The 25574-nt window shown below is 46.3% G+C and overlaps 1 protein-coding gene across 4 annotated transcripts in view; it reads right to left on the reverse strand.

Moving 5' to 3' along the window:
• Window positions 1–739: 739 nt before the first annotated feature.
• The window catches only part of srbd1 (S1 RNA binding domain 1), a 106783-nt gene continuing 81948 nt past the window's right edge, over window positions 740–25574 (reverse strand). For 3 of the 4 annotated variants that reach the window (XM_046357344.1, XM_046357342.1, XM_046357343.1), the window contains exons 17-21: window positions 16330–16436; window positions 14982–15158; window positions 11635–11787; window positions 2842–3026; window positions 740–1408 (exon numbers count right to left, since the gene is read on the reverse strand). In XM_046357344.1, coding sequence (XP_046213300.1) covers window positions 1116–1408; window positions 2842–3026; window positions 11635–11787; window positions 14982–15158; window positions 16330–16436 — 915 coding nt within the window. In that variant the 3' untranslated portion in view covers window positions 740–1115. The remainder of the gene's footprint in view (window positions 1409–2841; window positions 3027–11634; window positions 11788–14981; window positions 15159–16329; window positions 16437–25574) is intronic. The other variant, XM_046357341.1, reaches the window with a different exon arrangement.

Here is a 25574-nt window from a genome sequence, read left to right on the forward strand (position 1 = left end):
GCAACACTGGTTGGGTGTTCTCCAAGGTTTACACAGGGGACTCCAGCAGGCAAATGCCCCTCCTATCCTGGAGGGAGCAACACTGGTTGGGTGTTCTCCAAGGTTTACACAGGGGACTCCAGCAGGCAAATGCCCCTTCTATCCTGGAGGGAGCAAAACTGGTTGGGTGTTCTCCAAGGTTTACACAGGGGACTCCAGCAGGCAAATGCCCCTTCTATCCTGGAGGGAGCAACACTGGTTGGGTGTTCTCCAAGGTTTATAATAATAATAATAATATATGCCATTTAGCAGACGCTTTTATCCAAAGCGACTTACATTCATGTGTGCATACATTCTACGTACACAGGGGACTCCAGCAGGCAAATGCCTCTTCTATCCTGGAGGGAGCAACACTGGTTGGGTGTTCTCCAAGGTTTACACAGGGGACTCCAGCAGGCTTGTGTGTGCCTTATTGATGCATTTCTCAATTTGTGCCACATCAACACAAACAGATTGGATAAAACAGAAGGGAATATGGGATTCATTTTGAAGCGTATGATTAGTGAGGCACAACAGCTCTGTCCTGTGATAATTGTGTCTGGGCTCCTCTCTCTGTGGCCCTCTGGCTTATTGCAGTCTGGCAGAGACCTCCATCTCCCCCTGCCCCGCCCCTCAGAGACTGTCAATCAACTCACTGGCAGGGCCGTCTGGGTAACAAGACAGCAGAGACACTGTCTGATACTTGCCACAGTAACGGCATCCAGCAGGTGGGAATAATTTAAACGAGTGCCTAGCCAATCATCATTTAACAGACAATGTCACAATACTGGGTTTAACAAAAATTCAGGTAGGCTTGATTTTTATCACTTTGGCTGATAATTTTCCATTTAATAATACATTTCTCAAAACATGTTGAAACATGGTTTTTAAAATAATACAAACTGAGGCATAAAGAGTTGGTCCAACATACTGAAAACTACATGAACAGAACATGTCAGCATCTTCTGTCACAGAGATGTTCTAGGAGTGGCTACACAGAAGGGTTGTGTTCAGGTAGTACTTTTACTGTTTTAAAACATTTTACATTTCTACTGAACATGACCCAAGTGCAAAGCCATGGTCCAGTCCACACTGGTCTATCTGAGGACCCGAATGAGGTCCAGTCCAATGCGGCCACGCTGAGGGTCCACGTTGAGCACCCTGACCTCCACCTTCTCCCCGGGGCCTAGGGCTAGGCTGCGTCTCCTCTGGTCAGCTGGCAGCTTGTCTCGGGTGATGTAACTCTTATGGATCAGCCCGTTGCGGCCCACTCCGATGTCCACGAAGGCCCCGAACAGAGTGGCGTTTTCCACCCGGCCCGTCAGAACCGCCCCCTCTCTCAGGTCACTCATAGACACAATGCCACGCTTGAAGTCTGCCTTCTCGAAGTCTGGGGGGGAGTGAAAGAGAGAAGGAGTGAAAGGAAAGGAGGGAGGTTAAACAGTGGAATGAAGACCAGATATCATATTCCTAAGCAGGATACCCAATATTTGCTTCTGCATACTTCCACATTCCTCGCGGGCTTTGCTTTTTCAGTTTTCCATTTTGTCCGTTTTCTGGAGCATTAACTTCAACATGGGCTCACGGTCCAGGAAACACTCATCCACAATTATCCTCTTCTAACACCCGAATCGCATGCTATCTGTTGACACAGCTGAGTATGCACCGAGACACATCACAACAGAACCTGAGCACCTCAACCTGCTGCTGAACCCATGACCTCTAGACACCGACACCCATCTCCCAATACACTAACCTACACACCCCTCCACTTCCCTCTCTCATTCAATATGATTGACAGTCGCCCATGACTGATCTGAACTCACTGCGCCAGTGCTGCTACCAGCATGCCCTTTAGAGACCGAACATGACAATGGAAAATTTCTGTTCAGAATTGAAGCCAAGTCAACACTTGAGGCTGTGGATCGCTCCATTTCTCTACCGCACTTCATACTTGTCAGCAATGACCAGCCAGTCTACAATCCCTCTGAAGTGAGGCGAACTGATACACTTAGGACAGACAGACAGAGTGCCAGTGGTCTGGGTTGTGATTCTGGCATCTCTCCCCTTATATCATCCCCCACTCTCTCTCATCTACCTCCCCTTCATAGTGTAGATCCAACCCCCTCCCCAGTTCCCCAGAGACTGTGTGTTTGAGGGGCCTAGACTGGGCCGGGCAGTGCTCCAGGCTTTGATGTCCCCTGTCATCATTTGGAGGGGGAAGACCCAGGTCGTTACTGTCCTGCCTGCCGACAGATATATCATTAATGAGAAAGAGGCTCCTCTCTTTAAGGAGAAGTCCAGAACTACACTGCTGCGTCCTCAACGGTGACCTCCCTCCCCTGTGGCGTCTAGTTGAGATCTAAGATCATCTAGAAAACAACAACACGGCCTCTGCTACAACCACTAGGCAGGATAAGCACAACACTGTTTTCCTGCCAGGATGTGTGATAACAGTATATAATGTTTCATGACGAGGAGGACCTGTGCTTATTGAGATGACTGGATCACTTTTTAACTGTTCTACAATAGGAACCAGCTGACCAATTAACCAGCTGACCAAAAGCCAGAGAGAGAGAAAGAGAGAGAGATGGAGAGGCCCAGTCTTATTAAATGACAGGTTGGGTCAGTGCTTGGGCTGGGCTGGAGTAGGATAACATTCATAACAGGCCCGTTGATATGGGTGAGTTGTAGTAATGGTCCTCAGGAGAGGCGTCCAGTAAAGGGTGAATGGCTTTAGATACGTCCCAGGACAAGGCTGACACCAGACTCCTGTAATAGGACTATGATGACAGTAGGTCTGGGACAGAGGTGAGGTTTTACCTTGGCGGATGTCAAAGCCAGGAGGCTGGGTGAGTCCGTCTATGATGAGCTGCAGTGTGTCTGGGGTGGTGTTGAGGGTTTCAGCCAGGGCTTCTAGACCTTGACATTTCACACTGGCCTCCACACACCGTCTGAGCTCTGGCCGGCCCATCTGGTCCACACTACCCCCTACCAGGGACAGGAAACTAAGGAGAGGAGAGAGAGGGGAGTCAGACACAGCATCATAATAAGGATAATAATAATATATATATATATATATATATATATATATATATATATATATATATATATATATATATATATATATATATATATATATATATATATACACAAAAGTATTTTTTTCCCTTCTTGGGGACATCTCTGTCTGTCCCTCCGTAGTCTCTGTGCATGCCTGTCGCTTTCGTCATGTCACAGCAATATATATATATAATAACATGGGATCTATATTGTGCTTTTTAAGGACCCAAAGTCGCTTATCAGCGGCACAACAATACAATACATGGACTGGTGCATCAACTACGAACAAACACAGAGAAACAAAAGAACCATAAGTAATGATCTGGTGTCCTGCCAGCCTGCTGGTGTGAGAAGCCTGCCTGCCAGCCTGCTGGTGTGAGAAGCCTGCCTGCCAGCCTGCTGGTGTGAGAAGCCTGCCTGCCAGCCTGCTGTTGTGAGAAGCCTGCCTGCCAGCCTGCCGGTGTGAGAAGCCTGCCAGCCTGCTGGTGTGAGAAGCATGCCTGAGGAGCCATAGTTACGGAGGGAACAGCCCCCCCCGCTCCTAACCCATCTCCATCCTCTCTCCTGCTCGCTCTCTGTCCCTGCAGGCCAGTTCACACACAGGTGGGGTAAGCAGTCTTAATGAATGACTTTTTAACTGCGCTCCATGGTGGGCCGCAGCACGTGTGCCTGGCCCCCTGGCAGACCAATTGAGAGGCCTCAGGGTGAATGGGAGGAGGGGGATTGAGGTGTGAGAATAATTATGCCCTAAATCTCTGGTTTCAGAGTCCCAGCTCATGCTCTCTCTGTTCATAAGTGCACACTGCAGGGACGTCACCCCTCACCTCTCCATAAATCACCTCTGTCTATGCAGGCTGGTAAACACCATCGCCACTGAGACCTGGGAGCCCGCCCCTGCTCAACCGGGACTGGAGCACTCAGCCGCCAGTCATCTGACTGGGTAGGCCTCCACCTATCCCCAGCAAGTATGATGGAGGCCCATCCCACTTTCTGAATAATATCTCATCACTCCATGAATGAGCAGCCATTCAAACAGACCATCACATAACATGATAGGAACCATCCTAGACACAATCAGAATGACTAAAATATGGGTCAAGAAATTACTAACAGGTGCAAATCCAGAACTCTGAAATGTAATCCCTCAAAGTGTGTACTTGTACAGAGCAGACAGCCAACAGACAGTACACTCTTAGAAAGAAGGTGATATCTAGAACCTAGGAGTGTAGGCCCAAGGGATTGGGTCAGACTGGCCAGAGGTGCCTGTAGGATTGCAAGGGATCTGAAAGCTCTATAGGGGGTTGTGGTGATGGTGGTGGGGGGAGGGGGGGCAGTGGGAATGCAGGCCACAGCTGAGGGCAAGAGGACCCGCTAGGCAGCTATTGTCGGTGATAGATGTCCGTCTGTTGTCGTGGAATCCTGACGCCAGCTACTCAGCAGCAGCTGTCCTCCCTGTGACTGACAGAGCAGGTGGGTCCAGGCCACACCCATTTCCTGTAGCTGCCCCAGAGGATGACTGCTGCTGGAAAGACACATTCATAATGTACACACACAGAACCTACTCTTATTAATACGCAGACATGCACACACACGTCTCGTTGACAAGTGCAGTTGGCTGTGGAGATGGAACTCTACACAGGCTGTGTACAAACTGTACAGTGCAGCTGTGGGGTCTCTGCCCAGCCACTCACCCCTTGCCGTTCGACCTCTGGCCCCGAGCTTGTCTCTGGACTGAGACGAATGGTGCCCTTAAACTGTGGCCTCTGTCTATCCAGACCCTCCAGTGTCCTTAAGAACTAACCCACAGACCTGCTAGGATCCTCTGGCACTGAGAAGGCCAGACACAGGTATAGAATGACCACATAGGAAAAACACTCCCTAATACATACAGACTTTACAGTCAGTCAGTCAGTAAGCATCCTGCTCAGCTCACCAAGGTAAAGCATAAAAAAGATAAAGAGAAAAGTCCCATGAGTGAATTCTGAAAAATAGTGAAAAGTACACACGGAGCACATAGTAACAGACTTGCCGGTTCTCCATGTTGGCTCTCCTGGCCGGCTGATGACTTCCAGCCTGGCTCAGTTAGAGTCACGCGGCAGGCAGGCAGCTCACATCACTCCAGATCACTTTACCACTCTAGCCACACAACACGAAGTGTGCATGTGGGCTCTGTGTAGCCCGATCAATACACACAATGGTCAGGTAAAGCACAACATAATGAACCAAAGCATACACGGCCCCACAAATCTACACACACACGCAAAATCATAGACATGAACACACAGACAAATTCTAAAAAGACACACACACAAGTCATCATGGAACTCAACAAATGCCCACCAGCTATCATCTATCTAGATCAGGCAACAAACCGGACAAAACAAAACAGTAAAATAAGAAGCCTTCCTTCAGAAACACCCCTCTCCCACTCTCCCTTTCTCCCTGATTTCTGTGCTGGTCATCAGAGCCACAGAGGTAGTGTGTCTCTCCTGGAAGGGGGGTAGGGGGAACACGGGTTGATTTATGAACAGGCACAGCGCAGGCCCTGGTGGTGGTTGTGGCGGGTGGGCGGTAGGGTGGCGTCTTTGGTTTGGGCGGGGGGTTTCTGCAGGGCTCAGGTTTCAGCCTGGTGTGTTTGTGTTTAAGGGGTACCAGGGAGGGAGCCCAGCCATGGGCCTCTGCTTCTCGCTTGAGGCCCAGTGAGTACCCTCTCCACCTCCTCTCCCCTCCCCTTAGGGTGGTGGTAATGAGAACCAGTGGTGACGGGGCCAGAGTGCTGGACGAGGCCCAGTTAGTACCCTCTCTACCTCTCCTCTCCTTCTGGGTGGTGGTAATGAGAACCAGTGGTGACGGGGCCAGAGTGCTGGACGAGGCCCAGTGAGTACCCTCTCTACCTCTCCTCTCCCTCTGGGTGGTGGTAATGAGAACCAGTGGTGACGGGGCCAGAGTGCTGGACGAGGCCCAGTGAGTACCCTCTCTACCTCTCCTCTCCCTCTGGGTGGTGGTAATGAGAACCAGTGGTGATGGGGCCAGAGTGCTGGACGAGGCCCAGTGAGTACCCTCTCCACCCCTCCCTCTGGGTGGTGGTAATGATAACCAGTGGTGACTGGGCCAGAGCGCTGGACGAGGCCCAGTGAGTACCCTCTCTACCTCTCCTCTCCCTCTGGGTGGTGGTAATGAGAACCACAGTGGTGACGGGGCCAGAGTGCTGGACGAGGCCCAGTGAGTACCCTCTCTACCTATCCTCTCCCTCTGGGTGGTGGTAATGAGAACCAGTGGTGATGAGGCTAGAGTGCTGGACGAGGCCCAGTGAGTACCCTCTCTACCTCTCCTCTCCCTCTGGGTGGTGGTAATGAGAACCAGTGGTGATGGGGCTAGAGTGCTGGACGAGGCCCAGTGAGTACCCTCTCCACCCCTCCCTCTGGGTGGTGGTAATGAGAACCAGTGGTGATGGGACCAGAGTGCTGGACGAGGCCCAGTGAGTACCCTCTCCACCTCTCCTCTCCCTCTGGGTGGTGGTAATGAGAACCAGTGGTGATGGGGCCAGAGTGCTGGACGAGGCCCAGTGAGTACCCTCTCCACCCCTCCCTCTGGGTGGTGGTAATGAGAACCAGTGGTGACGGGGCCAGAGTGCTGGACGAGGCACAGGGCTACACACAGAGAGAGGCTGGGTGGGCCTCAGCATAGAGCCTGTCCAGATCCACCTTGAAGGAGTTAAGAGAGTTGACCCAGTCTATTACACAGCCAGCCAGCCAACCAGCCAGCAAAGTGGGCTCTCAATCATCACTTCTGTACCGTATACTGTACAGTAGGTGAATATTTTTGATAATATTTATATTTTAGTCATTTAGCAGACGCTCTTATTCGGAGTGACTAACAGGAGCGATTAGGGTTAAGTGCCTTTCTCAAGGGCATATTGCAAGATTTTTCACCTAGTTGGCTCGGGGATTCAAACCGGCAATCTTTCGGTTATTTATTCATTACAATTTTATTTCACCTTTATTTAACCAGGTAGGCAAGTTGAGAACAAGTTCTCATTTCCAATTGCGACCTGGCCAAGATAAAGCAAAGCAGTTCGACACATACAACAACACAGAGTTACACATGGAGTAAAACAAACATACAGTCAATAATACAGTAGAAACAAGTCTATATACGATGTGAGCAAATGAGGTAAAGGAGGTAAAGAAAAAAAAAGGCCATGGTGGCAAAGTAAATACAATAATCTCAGACGGCACGAAAGAGAGGTTGAATAGGCTAGTAATAGGGGTGGCAACAATTTCGGCAGATCATTTTAGAAAGAAAGCCCGGCTGATTTGTAGGGGTCCAGATTTTGCAGCTCTTTCAGAACATCAGCAGACTGGATTTGTGAGAAGGAGAAATGGGGAAGGCTTGGGTGAGTTGCTGTGGGGGGTGCAGTGCTGTTGACCGGGGTAGGGGTAGCCAGGTGGAAAGCATGGCCAGCCGTAGAAAAATGCTTATTGAAATGCTCAATTATAGTGGATTTATCAATGGTGACAGTGTTTCCTATCTTCAGTGCAGTGGGCAGCTGGGAGGAGGTGTTCTTATTCTCCATGGACTTTAGTGTCCCAGAACTTTTTTGATTTAGTGTTGCAGGAAGCAAATTTCTGCTTGGCTTTTCTAACTGCCTGTGTATATTGGTTTCTAGCTTCCCTGAAAAGCTGCATATCACGGGGGCTGTTCGATGCTAATGCAGAACGCCATAGGATGTTTTTGTGTTGGTTAAGGGCAGTCAGGTCTGGGGAGAACCAAGGGCTATATCTGTTCCTGGTTCTAAATTTCTTGAATGGGGCATGCTTATTTAAGATGGTTAGGAAGGCATTTAAAGAAAATAACCAGGCATCCTCTACTGATGGGATGAGATCAATATCCTTCCAGGATACCCCGGCCAGGTCAATTAGAAAGGCCTGCTCGCTGAAGTGTTTCAGGGAGCGTATGACAGTGTTGAGTGGAGGTCGTTTGACCGCTGACCCATTACGGATGCAGGCAATGAGGCAGAGAGGTGGATTTTTAAAAGTAGAAGTTCAAATTTTTTGGGTACAGACCTGGATAGTAGGACAGAACTGTGCAAGTTATCTTTGCAGTAGATTGCAACACCGCCTCCTTTGGCAGTTCTATCTTGTCTGAAAATGTTGTAGTTAGGGATGAAAATGTCAGAATTCTTGGTGGTCTCAGCTAGAACATCCGGGTTGGCAGAGTGTGCTAAAGCAGTGAATAAAACAAACTTAGGGAGGAGGCTTCTAATGTTAACATGCATGAAACCAAGGCTATTACGGTTACAGAAGTCATCAAAAGAGAGCGCCTGGGGAATAGGAGTGAAGCTAGGCACTGCAGGGCCTGGATTCACCTCTACATCACCAGAGGAAAAGAGGAGGAGTAGGATAAGGGTACGGCTAAAAGCAATGAGAATTGGTCGTCTAGAACGTCTGGAACAGAGAGTAAAAGGAGGTTTCTGGGGGCGATGAAATAGCTTCAAGGTATAATGTACAGACAAAGGTATGGTAGGATGTGAATACAGAGGAGATAAACCTAGGTATTGAGTGATGATGAGAGAGATATTGTCTCTAGAAACATCATTGAAACCAGGAGATGTCATCGCATGTATGGGTAATGGAACTAATAGGTTGGATAAGGTATAGTGAGCAGGACTAGAGGCTCTACAGTGAAATAAGCCAATAAACACTAACCAGAACAGCAATGGACAAGGCACATTGACATTAAGGAGAGGCATGCTTAGTCGAGTGATCAAAAGGGTCCAGTGAGTAGTGAGGTTGGGTGGGGTCACGGCGATTCAGACAGCTAGCCGGGCCATCGGTAGCAAGCTAGCATAGGATGGAGGTCTGTTTTTAGCCACCTCGTGCGTTTCCGTCGGTAGGATTAGTGGGGTTCCGTGTGGTAGAGGGGATCAATCCAATTCGCAAAAAAAAAAGATATAGATACGTATATAGATACAGCCTGCCCTCTGGTGGTCCTTCCACAAGTTATAGAGGCCCAAGAAGAAGAAAAAAATGAAAAATAAAATGATTAATGGTCCAACACTCTTAACTGCTAGGCTACCTGCTGCCCCAATTGATAAAGTGTACTGCACTGTTGAGGAGAGCCTGCAAGTAAGCATTACATTGTGCTGTTTACACCCTGTATCCTGTGCACATAACAAATCAACTTTGATTTGATTTGTGGACTGAAGATTTGACACTAAACATCTATGACTGACACTACACGCATGACTTTTACTGGGGTAGATGATTCATCGTAATGGTCTCATTATGTTCAGTGCAACTTTAAAGTACACTATGTACTGCAAATAGTCTACTCTAAAATCCAGTTCTATGCATCCACACTATTTAATGCAGACAGCAGGCCATTGTGGATGGATGACTGTGTGCGAGTTTGGTTATATCTGTGTGTGTGTGTGTGTGTGTGTGTATTAGTCGTTCCCAGCGGTGTGGCTGAGGGTATCAGGTTCATCACATTAGAGCAACAGGATCCTCCATTACTGCCTGCTGGCCCACGCCTCACACATCAGCTGTAATGCAACAGTATCAGCCCCCAAAACCCAATAAAGGCTGCCACACGCCCGCTAGGATCAAATGTGGGATTGATTTAAGCCTCTGTCCTCCCCCATACACTGTACCAGGATCTGTGATATGTGTTAAAGGGAGGAACAGCGTAGCTTTTTAATATAACGCTCAAAGTCACTGGGAGATTTACCTTAAAACCTGTTTTCATTTACAGTAAAGGCTGAGCAGATAAGATTTCACTAACATCAAACAATGCGCAACTGTTAAAAGGAGGTTCCAAGTATTTGCTTATCTGGCCTCTGAATTGTACTGCCAGTATGTGTGTGTGAGAGAGGGGTAGAGGGAGAGATCGGGGGAGGGAGGGGAGGAGAGGGGAGGGGAGGAGAGGGGAGGAGAGGAGAGGAGAGGGGAGGAGAGGGGAGGAGAGGGGAAGAGAGGGGAGGAGAGGGGAGGGGAGGGGAGGAGAGGGGAGGGGAGGAGAGGGGAGGGTGCCAGAGAAGAAAAAAGAGGGATGTGTCTGTGAGCTGTGTCCAAATGGGTTACAGATTGTTGGGAATCTCTCATGCTTGTCAGTGTCATTATAAAGCCATCGTTCAGACAGACGCCGTGTTTGCTTCATTAGTCTCAAGCCATTCCTCCAGCTCTGGACACAACCAGGGCTCTGGGGCTGGCTAACCCACATACTGCACCACACTATATTAGGAATAACCCACATTTCCAAAATCATGACTTAAGTACTGAACAGCTGCACAGATTTTTCTGGGAAGAGAGAGACATCGCTGGCAAGAAAGAAAGAGAGAAAGATAGAGAGATGGAGATATTGCTAGTGGTCACACATGGTCTAGTCAACCCATTCTGTCTGTATAATGACAATTGGCAATAAGAGACCAGCAGCATTAAGAGAACCTCCTACATTACCAGCAGCATTAAGAGAACCTCCTCCATTAGAACCAGCAGCATTAAGAGAACCTCCTCCTACATTACCAACAGCATTAAGAGTCGGGATAAGAGCGTCTGCTAAATGACTTAAATGTAATGTAAATGTAAGAGAACCTCCTCCATTAGAACCAGCAGCATTAAGAGGACCTCCTCCATTAGAACCAGCAGCATTAAGAGGACCTCCTCCATTACAACCAGCAGCATTAAGAGGACCTCCTCCATTAGGACCAGCAGCATTAAGAGGACCTCCTCCATTAGGACCAGCAGCATTTGGTAAAAATATAGAATTGTGATATAGATAGTGAGGCACTTCTGTCTAATTTAGTAGGAAATGAGGCTCAACAGAGAGAAAATAAAACAAACAGAGGGGGGGAAAGCTGTATGAGAGGGGGAATGAGGGAGAAAGAAAGGGAGTAAAGCAGGGAAGGGGGGGGGGGGGTGTGAGAATATGACAGGGTGATTATTTGCCCTCTCCTAGTTGTAAGTGGTTGGCAACCTCTAACCCCTATGGGCCCCTTTAATGATAGATCACTGAGGCAGAGAGACAACCCTATCTGTACACCCCATTTGAAGCAAAATGAGTCCTGTCTGATGAAGTTCTCTTTTCCACATGTAAAAATACATTCACGCTAACAGTGAAAGGCACATCAACATGCTAAGAGCCAATGCTAAGTGTCAGGTTGATGTAGTCTAAACAGATTTGAGTGACTGCAGCTGCAGGGTCCAGCCCCATTCAGATAGACAGCCACAGAGCTGCAAAGCCCAGGGCAGATGCTCAATGTGCTTTTGATATCAGCACCAGCAGCGCTAACAATCACTTCTCACACAGCACAGCACCACAGGACCAGATGCTACCAAGATCCCCCTCACACACAACTACAAGCAGTAAACACACACACGGAAACACACACACACGCGCACACGTTTGGCTCCCATGTCTGGCCAAATCAAGACCAAAAAAACTGTAAGCATCAATCCCCCAAAAGTAGCCTACAAGCTGGGGTAAAATTGAAGCTCATGTTAGTTGGAACATGCTTTGGGGTGACGGGTGTTGGTTGTAAGTAGTTCTCACCTCCTGGCCACAGCGTAGGACTCTGGGTGGATGCAGGTCTGGTCCAGAGGGTTGGGCAGGGTAGTTACAGCAGCTGAAGCTTTGGTCTTTCCCTTTCCCTTGGCTGCAGGCTTCTCTTGGGCTGCTTGGGCTGAGTTAACCCCTGCTGCATCACTACCAACACAACACTTACTGAGTAGAGGATGGGAGAGCATCGCAAACAAGATAGTTTGCAAATTTTCAATTTAGTCAATTCAAAGTCATGAATTGAAATATCCTCATAGTAAAAATAAGAATAATTTCAGTCAGCGCTCAGCTCTCAGTCTATGTCCATGGTGTAACTAATACACTTTTTCCCTTGAGTGGGTCAATCAGTGAACCTGTGAACTAGCTAGTGTATATTTCAATAGCTGCTCATATTGTTAATAATAGCTTTGTGATTTCGGTCTGTAAATCAAAAGTGCTCTACAAATCAAATGTACATTTTTATATATGGACAGAACAAGTTAGGTCTGACAACTAGGCTACCATTCTTTCAACATACCTTGTCAGTGGTGGACTGACTATTATGACATCATTAGCTGCCTACTGTTGACATACAGCAATATCAAGAGGACAGATCAACAACTGATTAATTAACACAGGCCTACTAATCTTTAACAGTCCAATATACAGTGGGGAGAACAAGTATTTGATACACTGGCGATTTTGCAGGTTTTTCTACTTACAAAGCATGTAGAGGTCTGTAATTTTCTATCATAGGTACACTTCAACTGTGAGAGACGGAATCTAAAACGAAAATCACATTGCATGATTCTTAAGAAATGAATTTGCATTTTATTGCATGACTTAAGTATTTGATACATCAGAAAAGCAGAACTTAATATTTTGTACAGAAACCCTTGTTTGCAATTACAGTGATCATACGTTTCCTGTAGTTCTTGACCAGGTTTGCACACACTGCAGCAGGGATTTTGGCCCACTCCTCCATACAGACCTTCTCCAGATCCTTCATGTTTCGGGGCTGATGCTGGGCAATACGGACTTTCAGCTCCCTCCAAAGATTTTCTATTGGGTTCAGATCTGGAGACTGGCTAGGCCATTCCAGGACCTTGAGATGCTTCTTATGGAGCCACTCCTTTGTTGCCCTGGCTGTGTGTTTCGGGTCGTTGTCATGCTCGAAGACCTAGCCACGACTGATCTACAATGCTCTTACTGAGGGAAGGAGGTTGTTGGCCAAGATCTCGCGATACATGGCCACATCCATCCTCTCCTCAATAGGGTGCAGTCGTCCTGTCCCCTTTGCAGAAAAGCATCCCCAAAGAATGATGTTTCCAGCTCCATGCTTCACGGTTGAGATGGTGTTCTTGGGGTTGTACTCATCCTTCTTCTTCCTCCCAACACGGCGAGTCGAGTTTAGACCAAAAAGCTCTATTTTTGTCTCATCAGACCACATGACCTTCTCCCATTCCTCCTCTGGATCATCCAGATGGTCATTGGCAAATTTCAGACGGGCCTGGACATGCGCTGGCTTGAGCAGGGGGACCTTGCATGCACTGCAGGATTTAATCCATGACGGCGTAGTGTGTTACTAATGGTTCTTTGAGACTGTGGTCCCAGCTCTCTTCAGGTCATTGACCAGGTCCTGCCATGTAGTTCTGGGCTGATCCCTCACCTTCCTCATGATCATTGATGCCCCACGTGGTGAGATCTTGCATGGAGCCCCAGACCGAGGGTGATTTTCGAATAATTGCGCCAAAAGTTGTTGCCTTCTCACCAAGCTGCTTGCCTATTGTCCTGTAGCCCATCCCAGTCTTGTGCAGGTCTACAATTTGATGATGTCCTTACACAGCTCTCTGGTCTCGGCCACTGTGGAGAGGTTGGAGTTCATAAATGACCATGCTGGTCATTTATGAACATTTGAACATCTTGGCCATGTTCTGTTATAAATCTCCACCCGGCACAGCCAGAAGAGGACTGGCCACCCCACATATGCTCTCTCTAATTCTCTCTTTCTTTCTCTCTCTCGGAGGACCTGAGCCCTAGGACCATGCCCCAGGGCTACCTGACATGATGACTCCTTGCTGTCCCCAGTCCACCTGACCGTGCTGCTGCTCCAGTTTCAATTGTTCTGCCTTATTATTATTCGACCATGCTGGTCATTTATGAACATTTGAACATCTTGGCCATGTTCTGTTATAATCTCCACCCGGCACAGCCAGAAGAGGACTGGCCACCCCACATAGCCTGGTTCCTCTCTAGGTTTCTTCCCAGGTTTTGGCCTTTCTAGGGAGTTTTTCCTAGCCACCATGCTTCTACACCTGCATTGCTTGCTGTTTGGGGTTTTAGGCTGGATTTCTGTACAGCACTTTGAGATATCAGCTGATGTACGAAGGGCTATATAAATAAATTTGATTTGATTTTGGACAGGTGTCTTTTATACAGGTAACGAGTTCAAACAGGTGCAGTTACTACAGGTAATGAGTGGAGAACAGGAGGGCTTCTTAAAGAAAAACGAACAGGTCTGTGAGAGCCGGAATTCTTACTGGTTGGTAGGTGATCAAATAATTTTGTCATGCATTAAAATGCAAATTAATTACTTAAAAATCATACAATGTGATTTTCTGGATTTTTGTTTTAGATTCCATCTCTCACAGTTGAAGTGTACCTATGATAAAAATTACAGATCTCTACATGCTTTGTAAGTAGGAAAACCTGCAAAATCGGCAGTGTATCAAATACTTGTTCTCCCCACTGTACATTTCTGTGAAGGAGGGTATTAGCTGAACAGCTCTCTGCCATGTCTGTTTCCATCCACGCAGTGACAGGCACTTAACTACCGCAACACCACACGTTTCCTTGCTCGTCAACGCGCTCTCGCCAACTACCATTGGCTTAGTTGACAAAACACTGTAGCTAACTACCTTTGTCATAATGATGCCTTAACTAAGGAGATAACTACAAAATAATAGTGGTTATGTGCTTGACTAAAACATAACATTTTGGAAAATGTATTTGGCAAACAGTTCTCCATTTTCCTCACACATTAGTGGTGTCTCCGGACAAAGTGGTGAACTACCATCCAGCTCGAGGGAAGTGGAGGGAGGAAATACTACGTGGGTGGGCTGGAGCAGAGAGCTAAAGATTTGAGGTCCCCGCCAAAGTGGCTCAGCTCCAACTTCAGACGGTTGAGACAAAAAACGCAAAGTGCCTATTGTTGCATATTTTAGGGTCATTTTTAATACCAGCATACTTTGACCTCAAATTGCGAGCATGATATGCAAAATATGTGCAGGTTGGCAGGTCTGATGCTGCTGTACCTGTGGTTGGTGGGTTGTGTTTACCTGTGGTTGTTGAGTTGTGTTTACCTGTGGTTGTTGAGATGGTCTAGCGGGTTGATTCTGATGAAGCCGGCACATTGCTGGTAGCTCTTAGGGCCCAGGCCCTTCACCAGTCTCAGCTGATCTCTGTTCATGAAGGGCCCGTTCGTCTCCCTCCACTCTGCTATGCTCTTTGCACGCCCTATATTCAGACCTGCCACATGTCTGACACACAGACACACATGGGTTACTGCTGTAAAAAGCACAGAACAACAGTAACACCATAGTTGGTAATTACACATCTCTCCATTAAGGACACTTCAGAAGGGTAGCATAGTATTACTAGCAGGGAACATCATCAAGAGACTGTTGTTGTTACCTTTGCTCAGCCACCTATTGGAGCATGTGACCTGGAAAATCACACCAATGTTTAGGAATAAATCTCCCTGGGTTTCTTCCCTAAGACATACATGTTCTGTATGTGTGACCTTTTCCATTCTCCAGACTTTGAGGGCTTTGCTCTGAGAGACCTCCAGTTTGCCAGTGTACTGGCAGTCCTCACAGAGACAGAGACAGACAGACAGACAGACAGACAGACAGACAGACAGACAGACAGACAGACAGACAGACAGACCTAGTGTAAACATACAGTATGTCATCCCTCCTAAATAAAGGGCTAGTAATATTGAACACGTCCAGTGTGTCTGAGGCTCTGGAGTGTTGGGCAGGCCTGTCTGGGGCCCCTGTAAAAACCCCGTTAACACCCAGGTAAACAGATGACCTGATCACTGACTACTGCCTGGCCCTGCACCTTCATCTCATAAAAGGCTTTCCCGTAGAAAAAGGTGTAATGGTGTGCTGTGTGTGTATAAAGAAAGAGAAGGGAGTCACTAGGAGATTTTGGAATGTAGTAATGACACCTTGAACACTAGTTTGTTGTTTTGTTGGTTAAGGCCAAGCGCCGAGTAAAACAAGCATGCTGTAACTCTCTCCAAGCCTGTACAGAGGCGGGCGAGGGAGTGACTGAGGGTGTGAATGTGTTTTGGGAGTGTGAGTCTGCCTGTCAGCCAAGCACTGGGCGGCAAGTTGCGTAGCGGTTAGGCGCATTGGGCCAGTAACCAAAAGGTCGCTAGTGCGAATCCCAAGCAGACGATGTGAAGAATCTGCCGATGTGCCCTTGAGCAAGGCACGTAACCATATTTGCTCCTGTAAGTCGCTCTGGATTAGAGCATCTGCAAAATGACAAAAATGTAAATGATTCCCTCTGTCAGGCCTGCCCGTCCCAGTCGGGCCAGAGTGGGAGACAGAGTGGGGCGTCAGACTAAACAGTGCGCTGGCGGTCAGATCGTGTGTGAAGGCCATGTTGTGACTGCTGAGGGAAACTATTCGGCCCTACCTCATCAGGGTCTCTGAGCAGATGTTGATGTCCACTCCCACGAAGCTCACACACTCCTGCACCACCCCGTCCAGGGCTGCCTTCAGAGAGCTCTGGGACACATCGTGCTGGAAAGAGTGATGGCAGCCATTACAACATGTGTCTCTCAAACAGCTAAAGCTACAGTATGCTAGCCCCCACACCATTACCCAGCCCAAACTATCTCTCTACCCGGTACAAACTATCCCTCTACCCGGTACAAACTATCCCTCTACCCGGTACAAACTATCCCTCTACCCGGTACAAACTATCCCTCTACCCGGTACAAACTATCCCTCTACCCGGTACAAACTATCCCTCTACCCGGTACAAACTATCCCTCTACCCGGTACAAACTATCCCTCTACCCGGTACAAACTATCCCTCTACCCGGTACAAACTATCCCTCTACCCGGTACAAACGATCCCTCTACCCGGTACAAACGATCCCTCTACCCGGCCCAAACGATCCTTCTACCCGGCCCAAACGATCCTTCTACCCAGCCCAAACGATCCTTCTACCCAGCCCAAACGATCCTTCTACCCAGCCCAAACGATCCTTCTACCCAGCCCAAACGATCCTTCTACCCAGCCCAAACGATCCTTCTACCCAGCCCAAACGATCCTTCTACCCAGCCCAAACGATCCTTCTACCCAGCCCAAACGATCCTTCTACCCAGCCCAAACGATCCTTCTACCCAGCCTAAACGATCCTTCTACCCAGCCCAAACGATCCTTCTACCCAGCCTAAACAATCCCTCTACCCAGCCTAAACAATCCCTCTACCCAGCCTAAACAATCCCTCTACCCAGCCTAAACAATCCCTCTACCCAGCCTAAACAATCCCTCTACCCAGCCTAAACAATCCCTCTACCCAGCCTAAACAATCCCTCTACCCAGCCTAAACAATCCCTCTACCCAGCCTAAACAATCTCTCTGCCCAGCCTAAACAATCCCTATACCCAGCCTAAACAATCCCTCTACCCAGCCTAAACAATCCCTCTACCCAGTACAAACTATCCCTCTACCCAGCCTAAACAATCCCTCTACTCGGTCCATCCCTCTACCCAGCCTAAACAATCCCTCTACCCGGTACAAACTATCCCTCTTTCCAGCCCAAACTATCCCTCTACCCAGGCTAAACTATCCCTCTTTCCAGCCCAAACTATCCTTCTACCCAGCCTAAACTATCCCTCTTTCCAGCCCAAACTATCCCTCTACCCAGGCTAAACTATCCCTCTTTCCAGCCCAAACTATCCTTCTACCCAGCCTAAACTATCCCTCTTTCCAGCCCAAACTATCCTCTACCCAGCCTAAACTATCCCTCTTTCCAGCCCAAACTATCCTTCTACCCAGCCTAAACTATCCTTCTACCCAGCCTAAACTATCCCTCTTTCCAGCCCAAACTATCCTCCTACCCAGCCTAAACTATCCCTCTTTCCAGCCCAAAATATCCTTCTACTCAACCATCCATAAAACTCTTAAAAATACACAAACCCCCTTTCCAAAACAGTCATCTATTCCTCACCACTACTAACATCCCAAACCCTCCCAGCCAGCCACAAACACCTCGTTAAACTCTTCATTGCATTTCTCACACTCTCTGACCACTGGTTTAAGAGGTTACCACGACTATCTGACATCAATGACATCAGTTCACTCAACATAATTAAATCTTTCTCAGTGAGCCATGACTATAATCCCCTGAATATGGCAGTTCATATGGGATGTTATTGTTATCCCTCCTATCCACCAATGAGACTCAGCCATGATTACAAAAACCTGAGACATAAGGCTGTTTGGTAAGTGACCTGCTCTGTACTGTACAGTACTCAACTTTAATTAGGCCACAATCTTGAAAGGATTTAGGGACACAATATAAGCAGCCGTTTATGGCAAAATATCTTCCTGCATATCTGCCGACGTGGGGCATTGAAATAAATAAATAGAGAGTGGGGAGTGATGAGAGATGACGAGACGTGCAGAGAGAGGGAGTGATGAGAGATGACGAGACGTGCAGAGAGAGAGTGGGGAGTGATGAGAGATGACGAGACGTGCAGAGAGAGAGTGGGGAGTGATGAGAGATGACGAGACGTGCAGAGAGAGAGTGGGGAGTGATGAGAGATGACGAGACGTGCAGAGAGAGAGTGGGGAGTGATGAGAGATGACGAGACGTGCAGAGAGAGAGTGGGGAGTGATGAGAGATGACGAGACGTGCAGAGAGAGAGTGGGGAGTGATGAGAGATGACGAGACGTGCAGAGAGAGTGGGGAGTGATGAGAGATGACGAGACGTGCAGAGAGAGAGTGGGGAGTGATGAGAGATGACGAGACGTGCAGAGAGATGACGAGACGTGCAGAGAGAGAGTGGGGATTGATGAAAGATGACGAGACGTGCAGAGGGATGAGGAGACGTGCAGAGGGATGAGGAGACGTGCAGAGGGATGAGGAGACGTGCAGAGGGATGAGGAGACGTGCAGAGGGATGAGGAGACGTGCAGAGGCAGAGCCTGTTTTTGTTGGACAGGGTCAGGGAGTCTTCAAAGCTCTCCCACATGGGTTTTAGATTAGCAGAGGAGTTAATCCAGACAAACCTTTCACACTTCTAGGGCTGTTTAAAACTGAGATGGACAGAAGAAATAACATGAGGACAAAGTCCCAAAATGACAAGTGATTGAGAGCAAAGGGGGGAATAGTGGCTAGCCTGTTTGTTACCCCTAAAGTATGTACAGTAAGTGTCCATATGGAGTATGTTACCAGTGTACAAATTGTAGCAATGGCTCTCATTTTATACAGTGGGGACAGAAATTATTGGCACCCTACATAAAGATGAGCAATAATGACTGTATGCAATAAATCATTCATCTACTGAGCCATATTTTATGTACAATTTTATACTGATACAATTTCTCAAAAGGGATTTAACAAGTAATATATTTTTTTTCTCAAAAAGGTAGTGTTCAAAATTGACGCCCTTAAAGATTCTTAGAAATCAAGTCAAAAGTTTAGTATTTGGTCCCATATTCCTAACACACAATGCCTACATCAAGCTTGTAACTCTAACTTGTTGGATGCATTTGCAGTTTGTTTTGGTTGCGTTTCAAATTATTTTGTGCCCAATAGAAATTAATGGTAAATAATGTATTGTGTATTTTGGAGTCACTTTAAATGTATAGAATATGTTTCTAAACACTTCTACATTAATGTGGATGCTATTGTGATGACAGATCATCCTGAATGAATCATTAATAAATGATGAGTGAGAAAGTTAGAGGGTCAAAAATCCTACCCCGAGAACATGCTAACCTCTCAGTATTACTAATAACAGGGGAGGGTAGCATGATATTTGACCCACTGTAACTTTCTCACTCATCATTATTCACAATAAGTTTTTAGAGTCACAAGCTTGATGTAGTCATTACCTGCTAGGAATATGGGACCAAATACTAAACTTTTCACTACTTTATTTCTAAGAATCTTTAGGGGTGTCAATCATTTTGACCCCTACCTTTTTGAGAGAAAAAATGCTTATTTGTTAAACAAACTCTAACTCCGGGCAATTGTATTAGTATAAAACAATGTTATTTTAGCATAAAATATAGCTCTGAATTGTAAATATTCATTTTATACAGTCATTATTGCTCATCTTCATCAAGGGTGTCATTTTCAAACTCCACTGTAGCTACCGTCCACGTGTTTATACACATTTTTGGATATAATTGAAATGATATAATTTACGATTAATCTATTTTGCAAAGGCTTTGGAGAGATTTATGCTTTAAGAATACTGAGAATGAATAGGATAGAAATATGAATGAAATATTGACAGAAATATTTTTGTTCAATTTGATGATGTATATTATTCTTCTGATTTAAAGACTATGCAATTATGATGCAATAATTATGATGGTGAAATAATAATTATATTTATGAGAATAGGATAATGGGAATTAGTTTTGAAATGAAATGTCCTAATACTGTGAGGTTCTTTTGGACACTAATCAAGTCTTGATTAGGTTCGGAAGGGTGGTTTATGTGGGCTGAGGGGGTGACAGGACACAGGAAGCTGGAGATTACATCACATCCAGTTACTATTCAGTCCCACAACGTCAGCTAGGCCTATTAATCTAACTGATTGAGTTGCACTTCAACAACAAGACACCAATGATAATGTCAGATCGTATTCAAATAAAATTGAATTGTATTTGTCACATGCATCGAATTTCAAATGGTGTAAACTTTACCGTAAAATGCTTGCTTACGAGCCATTTCCAATGATGCAGAGTTAAAAAAAAAAAAATGTAAACAATAAAATAGACTAGAATGGAGCCGCATACAGAGAGTACCAGTACCAGATCAATGTGCAGGGTATGATGTTTTTGAGGTAAATATGTACATAAAGGCAGGGTAAAGTGACTAGGCATCAGGAGAGATAATAATAAGGTATTTGAGGTAAATATGTACATAAAGGCAGGGTAAAGTGACTAGGCATCAGGATAGATAATAATAAGGTATTTGAGGTAGATATGTACATGAAGGCAGGGTAATGTGACGAGGCATCAGGAGAGATAATAATAAGGTATTTGAGGTAGATATGTGAAGGCATCAGATAATAATAAGGTATTTGAGGTAGATATGACATGAAGGCAGGCATCAGGAGAGATAATAATAAGGTATTTGAGGTAGATATGTGAGGCATCAGGAGAGATAATAATAAGGTATTTGAGGTAGATATGTACATGAAGGCAGGGTAATGTGACGAGGCATCAGGATAGATAATAATAAGGTATTTGAGGTAGATATGTACATGAAGGCAGGGTAATGTGACGAGGCATCAGGATAGATAATAATAAGGTATTTGAGGTAGATATGTACATGAAGGCAGGGTAATGTGACGAGGCATCAGGATAGATAATAATAAGGTATTTGAGGTAGATATGTACATGAAGGCAGGGTAAAGGCATCAGGATAGATAATAATAAGGTATTTGAGGTAGATATGTACATTGACGAGGCATCAGGATAGATAATAATAAGGTATTTGAGGTAGATATGTACATGAAGGCAGGGTAATGTGACGAGGCATCAGGATAGATAATAATAAGGTATTTGAGGTAGATATGTACATGAAGGCAGGGTAATGTGACGAGGCATCAGGATAATAATAATAAAATAAAGAACAGAGTAGCAGCAGCAAATTATGAGTGTAAAAGTGTGTGTATTTGTGTTAGGTCTGTGTGTGCGTATGTAGTGTGCAGTATGTGAATGTGTATGGGTTTTGTGTGAGAGTGTCAATGTACAGTCGTGGTCAAAAGTTGAGAAGGACACATTCATTTTCACAAAGTCTGCTGCCTCAGCTTGTATGATGGCAATTTGCATATACTCCAGATTATTATGAAGAGTGATCAGATGAATTGCAAATAATTGCAAAGTCCCTTTTTGCCATGCAAATGAACTGAATCCTAAAAAATATTTCCACTGCATTTCAGCCCTGCCACAAAAGGACCAGCTTACATCATGTCAGTGATTCTCTCGTTAACACAGGTGTGAGTGTTGACAAGGACAAGGCTGGAGATCACTCCCTCATGCTTATTGAGTTTGAATAACAGACTGGAAGCTTCAAAAGGAGGGGCACCACCAGTACAGAGCTTGCTCAGGAATGACAGCAGGTAGGTGTGAGTGCATCTGCACGCACAGTGAGGTGAAGACTTTTGGAGGATGGCCTGCCTTGTCAAGAAGGGCAGGAAAAAAGCCACTTCTCTCCAGGAAAAACATCAGGGACAGACTGATATTTTGCAAAAGGTACAGGGATTGGACTGCTAAGGACTGTGCTAAATCATTTTCTCTGATGAATCCCCTTTCCGTTTGTTTGGGGCATCCGGAAAAAAGCTTGTCCAGATAAGACAAGGTGAGCGCTACCACCAGCCCTGTGTCATGCCAACAGTAAAGCCTCCTGAGACCATGCATGTCTGGGGTTGCTTCTCAGCCATGGGAGTTGGCTCACTCACAATTTTGCCCAAGAACACAGCCATGAATAAAGAATGGTACCAAAACATCCTCCGTGAGCAACTTCTCCCAACCATCCAGGAGCAATTCAGTGATGAACAATGCCTTTTCCAGCATGATGGAGCACCTTGCCATTAAGGCAAAAGTGATAACTAAGTGGCTTAGGGGGACCATGGCCAGGAAACTCCCCAGACCTTAATCCCATTGAGAACTTGTGGCCAATCCTCAAGAGGCGGGTGGACAAACAAAAAACCCACAAATTCTGACAAACTCCAAGCATTGATTACGCAAGAATGGGCTGCCGGCCTCCCGGGTGGCGCAGTGGTTAAGGGCGCTGTACTGCAGCGCCAGCTGTGCCATCAGAGTCCCTGGGTTCACGCCCAGGCTCTGTCATAACCGGCCGCGACCGGGAGGTCCGTGGGGCGACGCACAATTGGCCTAGCGTCGTCCGGGTTAGGGAGGGCTTGGTCGGTAGGGATGTCCTTGTCTCATCGCGCACCAGTGACTCCTGTGGCGGGCCGGGCGCAGTGCGCGCTAACCAAGGTTGCCAGGTGCACAGTGTAACCTCCGACACATTGGTGCGGCTGGCTTCCGGGTTGGATGCGCGCTGTGTTAAGAAGCAGTACGGCTGGCTGGATTGTGTATCGGAGGACGCATGACTTTCAACCTCCGTCTCTCCCGAGCCCGTACGGGAGTTGTAGCCTTGAGACAAGATAGTAGCTACTACAACAATTGGATATCACAAAATTGGGGAGAAAAAGGGGTAAAATTAAATAAATAAATAAATAAAAAGAATGGGCTGCCAGAAATTAATCCAGAAATTAATGGACAGCATGCCGGGGTGGATTGCAGAGGTCTTGAAAAAGATGGGTCAACACTGCAAATATTGACTCTTTGCATCAACTTCATGTAATTGTCAGTAAATTCATGTAAATTGACACTTATGAAATGCTTGTAATTATACTTCAGTATTCCATAGTAACATCTGACAAAAATATCTAAAGACACTGAGGTAGCAGATTTTGTGAAAATTAATATTTGTGTCATTCTCAAAACTTTTGGCAACGACTATAGTGTGTGTGAGTGAGTGTGTATATATAGTCTAGTGACTGTACATAGGGTTAGTGCAAGATAGAGTCAGAAAAAATAGTTTGGGTACCATTAATTGACTATTTAGCAGCCTGGATATTTAGCAGTCTTATGGCTTGGGGGTAGAATCAGAGCCAGTTGGTTCAAGAGCCGATGATCCGGTACTGTTTGCCGGATGGTGGCAGAGTGAACAATCTATGGCTACACATCGTCATACAATGTGAAATCCATCACCTTCAGAATGGATGTGCGGTAGAAAGCAAGGCCACACTTTGAAAGGAAGAAAATTACATCTATCACTACAGGACAATACAATGAAACTAGTTTCTTAATATGTCCTCCAACTTTCCATGCCCTCACAGAGGTACTTAGGCTGTTGTGCAACCCATCTTCAATCACACGTCACACACACACACACACACACACACACACACACACACACACACACACACACACACACACACACACACACACACACACACACACACAGGTTGTCACTAGATCTACTGGTTGCAGCCAAACTGCCCCTGCATCTGCTAGTCATTGTCCATCTGTCAACTGATCCCCTTCTGTATCATACACCCAGACATCCATCACAGCCTGCTGCTGCCGCTCTGGTAATCTGGGGAGGAGAGGCGGGGGAGGGGGGAGAGGTAGGGGGCCTCGTTGGTAACTGATTAATAAATAAATGTGACTGGTCAATTGTGTGAGTCAGGGACAAGTCCAAAGCCCAACCACAAGACCACTCTCAATGTTCAAAACACACCAGAGAATGTAATTTAGCCACAGAGGATCAATATTTTCAAAAAATGACTGCCAGAACAGCTTCAATGCACCTTGGCACAGATTCTACAAGTAGACCGAGACCATTCCAGGAAAATGCATCCCACACACCATAACAAACTTTGTATCCCTCATTTACTCAAGTGTTTCCTTTATTTTGGTAGTTACCAGTTACCTACAGTCGGGGAGGCCGCAATTTGGGCAGCATGTGAGCCAAATATGCAGTTTGTTGTGTTGTGGCCATAGACATAGAATCCAGAAGGGTTTTGGAACCTCCTGACTGTTAAACTAATGGGTACACTAGCAATAGCTGCCAGACCTGACTTGAATAGGAACTGCCATCGATGGATTCTATTTCTAATTTATGCTGCGGCTGTCTGTTTGTCTTGTGCAAATTTCTAAATACAATCATGGGAAAAACTTAGTTTGGAAAGCAAATGCCTACCGCTGAAAAGAGAAGAATAATCTCTCTGTAGAACCAATATTTTAAAAAAAAAGATATACACTGCTCAAAAAGATAAAAGGGAACACTAAAATAACACATCCTAGATCTGAATGAATGAAATATTTGTATTAAATACTTTTTTCTTTACATAGTTGAATGTGCTGACAACAAAATCACACAAAAATGATCAACGGATCAAAGTTATCAACCCATGGAGGTCTGGATTTGGAGTCACACTCAAAATTAAAGTGGAAAACCATACTACAGGCTGATTCAACTTTGATGTAATGTCCTTAAAACAAGTCAAAATGAGGCTCAGTAGTGTGTGTGGCCTCCACGTGCCTGTATGACCCTCCCTACAACACCTGGTCATGCTCCTGATGAGGCGGATGGTCTCCTGAGGGATCTCCTCCCAGACCTGGACTAAAGCATCCGCCAACTCCTGGACAGAGCGAGACATGATGTCCCAGATGTGCTCAATTGGATTCAGGTCTGGGGAACGGACGGGCCAGTCCATAGCATCAATGCCTTCCTCTTGCAGGAACTGCTGACACACTCCAGCCACATGAGGTCTAGTATTGTCTTGCATTAGGAGGAACCCAGGGCCAACCGCACCAGCAGATGGTCTCACAAGGGGTCTGAGGATCTCATCTCGGTACCTAATGGCAATCAGGCTACCTCTGGCGAGCACATGGAGGGCTGTGCGGCCCCCCAAAGAAATGCACCACCTGCAGACCACTCCTTTATTGGGGGTATCTTGCTAATTGCCTATAATTTCCACCTGTTGTCTATTCCATTTGCACAACAGCATGTGAAATTTATTGTAAATCAGTGTTGTTTCCTAAGTGGACAGTTTGATTTCACAGAAGTGTGATTGACTTAGAGTTACATTGTGTTGTTTAAGTGTT

Source organism: Oncorhynchus gorbuscha, linkage group LG07 (assembly GCF_021184085.1).
Source record: "Oncorhynchus gorbuscha isolate QuinsamMale2020 ecotype Even-year linkage group LG07, OgorEven_v1.0, whole genome shotgun sequence".
NCBI classification, from domain to species: Eukaryota; Metazoa; Chordata; class Actinopteri; order Salmoniformes; family Salmonidae; genus Oncorhynchus; species Oncorhynchus gorbuscha.